Below are 2,693 nucleotides of genomic sequence, written 5' to 3' on the forward strand. Positions count from 1 at the left end.
TAGATAAATATTCCATCGTATAAATTTTGTCTGACATAAAATATTTTGCAGCGGAGAATAATCTAATAGTAGTTTTGGAACTTTAAAATAGGAAGATGGCTCAGAGGTTGGCGTAGGAGGTGCCCAAGTAACTGGCTCAAATACACGGAAGCACATATTGCAAGTCTCCACTTTCCAGATGACGATATTAATGCTCTTTAACAACAGAGAAAAATATACATTTGAGGTAAGTGGTGTGGTTTACTCACCTGATTTTAAATAACTGTTCTAGGCACTTTCTTGTCCTCTTGAATAGTCATTTGAAGACCAGGTATCTCTCATTCTATTTGAGTATGGATTAGGCCAGTAAATACAGGAAGCAGATCATTAGCAATGCACCTGGGAAGCAATCCTAGTGGGGAAATTATTTGTGAACAGAAGTTTTCAGAAATGATGAAGAGAGTTGTGAGTGTGGTTATTCCTATGCCATGGAGCTATAGAAAAGCTGAAGTTGGAATGCAGCAGGTGGCTCCATTTGCTCATTTTATCTTTGAGAAACTGGATTTAGAGACCAAAGGGTGCAGAAGGGTTTGTGTCCTGGCTTCAATTGAAGTGCTTAAATTGGCAGGCTGGAGCGAGTTGTAGGATGAATCAAAGAACTTTCACCCCTTCTCTGAGCTGATGAGCCAGAAAGGGCAGTGAAGAAGGTCCAGATAGATTCTTAACAAGGAGACTAGAGGGGTATTGCTGGGAAAGGTTGAAGTGGTCAGCTGATAGACAGTAATGAAGAAGGTTTCAGGAGTGTGGATCCTGTGCCATGAGGTTTGAGCATCATATTGTTAATGTCAATTAATGATTTCAGTTTAGATATTACCTTCTGTTTGAGGAAGCATTGGCAGCCTTGAAAAGCAGTATGGGTGCAGTTTGAAATGGATTGGATTTCCAGGTTTTCTCATCTACTTTTGACTGCGCTATGCATAGTAATTTATTTGTCTTTTTGGATTTTGCTTTCAGCTTACTTGGCATACTCCTAGCCTGTTAATAAAAAATGTTTCTTTGAAATGGTCTCAGTTGGAGTTAAGGAAGGGATGGTTTGATAAGAGGCTCTTAATAAACTACTCATAGTTCAAAAAAAGATTATTTTGGAGCGCAAAGCCTTGTGTGTTGTGAAATCTATTGGAGGAGCATTACAGCTTTGAGCACTTTCCCTGAAGAATACCTGGAGCAGGGGGGGAAAAGAGGGGAACAACATCTCGGTTTTTTTCTTGAAACTGGTGTTGAAATGGGACTGATGGCTATGTTATTCCACAGAATTGTAGGCTTTATGATTAGTAAGCCTCACACATATATGAATAAAATAATACATGGTGGAGTGAAAAATTAATTTTTAATATATGCTCTAAATTATAATTTATTTTACTAAGACCAGATGATAGAGAAATGTCTATGTGCTTTTAGGTTGTGTAAGTTTTGTTTATTTCAGATTTGGGAGTTTTTATTACTTTATGTCTCACTGTAACAAAAACATTAAGGCGGCACATTGGTTTGGTCTGGTTTCTTTGGTGAAATGTGTGGGAGTTCTCTTTAACTCCAGCCAGGAAAGCTTATCAAAACTTAAGAGTAGAATGAATTTTATATTTGTTCATTGATTATTGAATACCATGATTAATTGCTGAATGCTGGACAACTGTTATTTTTCTGTCATATCAAATTAGTGCTTTTACTGCGATATAGCATGAGAGATGATTTGTGGTGTGTGCTTCTGTAAGCATAAAACTGTCTGATATACAAGTGTTTCTGCAGATTCACATCTGAACAGATTAATTTGAAGTTCCCTTCACAGTTGAACAGACTTTGCCGTTTTGTTTTGCATTCAGTGTGATTATTAATTGCAAACTCAACAAGATCCTCACAATAATCCTAATAATCATTAAGCCATGTGATTAAGAGAAAAATGGGATGACGATGGGGCAAAAAGTATGCAAAAGATGCTACAGAAACTTAAAGCATTGTTGCATAGCAAAATTCTTTCACAAAAATTTACTAATTTATTATATTCCTATATAGCAATGTTTTATTTATATATGCAAAAGAACTGGTGGCCATACAGGTCTAGGTTAGTGCTACTTGAATGCAAGGGGAAGGATCTTCATGCAAGCCTTCAAAGAATGCTAATTTTTTCAAAGAATTCAATTTCTTTTAATCAAGTGTCATCTAATACTCAACATTTTTCCTCTTAGTTTATAGTACATCTCTGTATTTTTAAAGGTGAAATGCACAATTTTTTAAGCATGACATAAAAAATAAGGGGAAAATTTTTGGTTCTTTTGGTTTTTCAAACAAGGAATACAACTGCAGCTGTAGTAGGAGTAAATTTGTTGAATTATTCCACAAAAATGAGAGATTAGAACTTAAAACTATCCTGTTTTGTCTTTTGCTAATTTCTTTGGAAGATATACAAGTTGAAGTCTGTAAATAAAATATTTTATCATTTCAACAAAATTACATAATGGTTTTTTCCTTCTAATTTCCTTACTTTCCTTCTAATAAATTACTTTCTGTCTAGAACTGGACAGAGGCAATTGCATACCCAGAGTCATCTCTTGTAGCCTCCAGATAAAGCTCATGTGGTAATATTTTTAGAACTAGGATTGTATAATCAGTTCTGCTCTTGTGCATGACTCTAGTGTGGTCTTTAAAATACAGCATTTGGG

The 2,693-nt window shown here is 35.4% G+C and overlaps 1 protein-coding gene across 1 annotated transcript in view; it reads left to right on the forward strand.

Moving 5' to 3' along the window:
- The window catches only part of CUL3 (cullin 3), a 38,595-nt gene that overhangs the window by 29,862 nt on the left and 6,040 nt on the right, over window positions 1–2,693 (forward strand). Inside the window, 1 exon segment of the mRNA XM_026854830.1 lies at window positions 48–226. Within this exon segment, the coding sequence (XP_026710631.1) occupies window positions 48–226 (179 nt within the window).

The sequence above is a fragment of the Athene cunicularia genome (assembly GCF_003259725.1).
Source record: "Athene cunicularia isolate RWA chromosome 9 unlocalized genomic scaffold, athCun1 chr9_part1, whole genome shotgun sequence".
NCBI classification, from domain to species: Eukaryota; Metazoa; Chordata; class Aves; order Strigiformes; family Strigidae; genus Athene; species Athene cunicularia.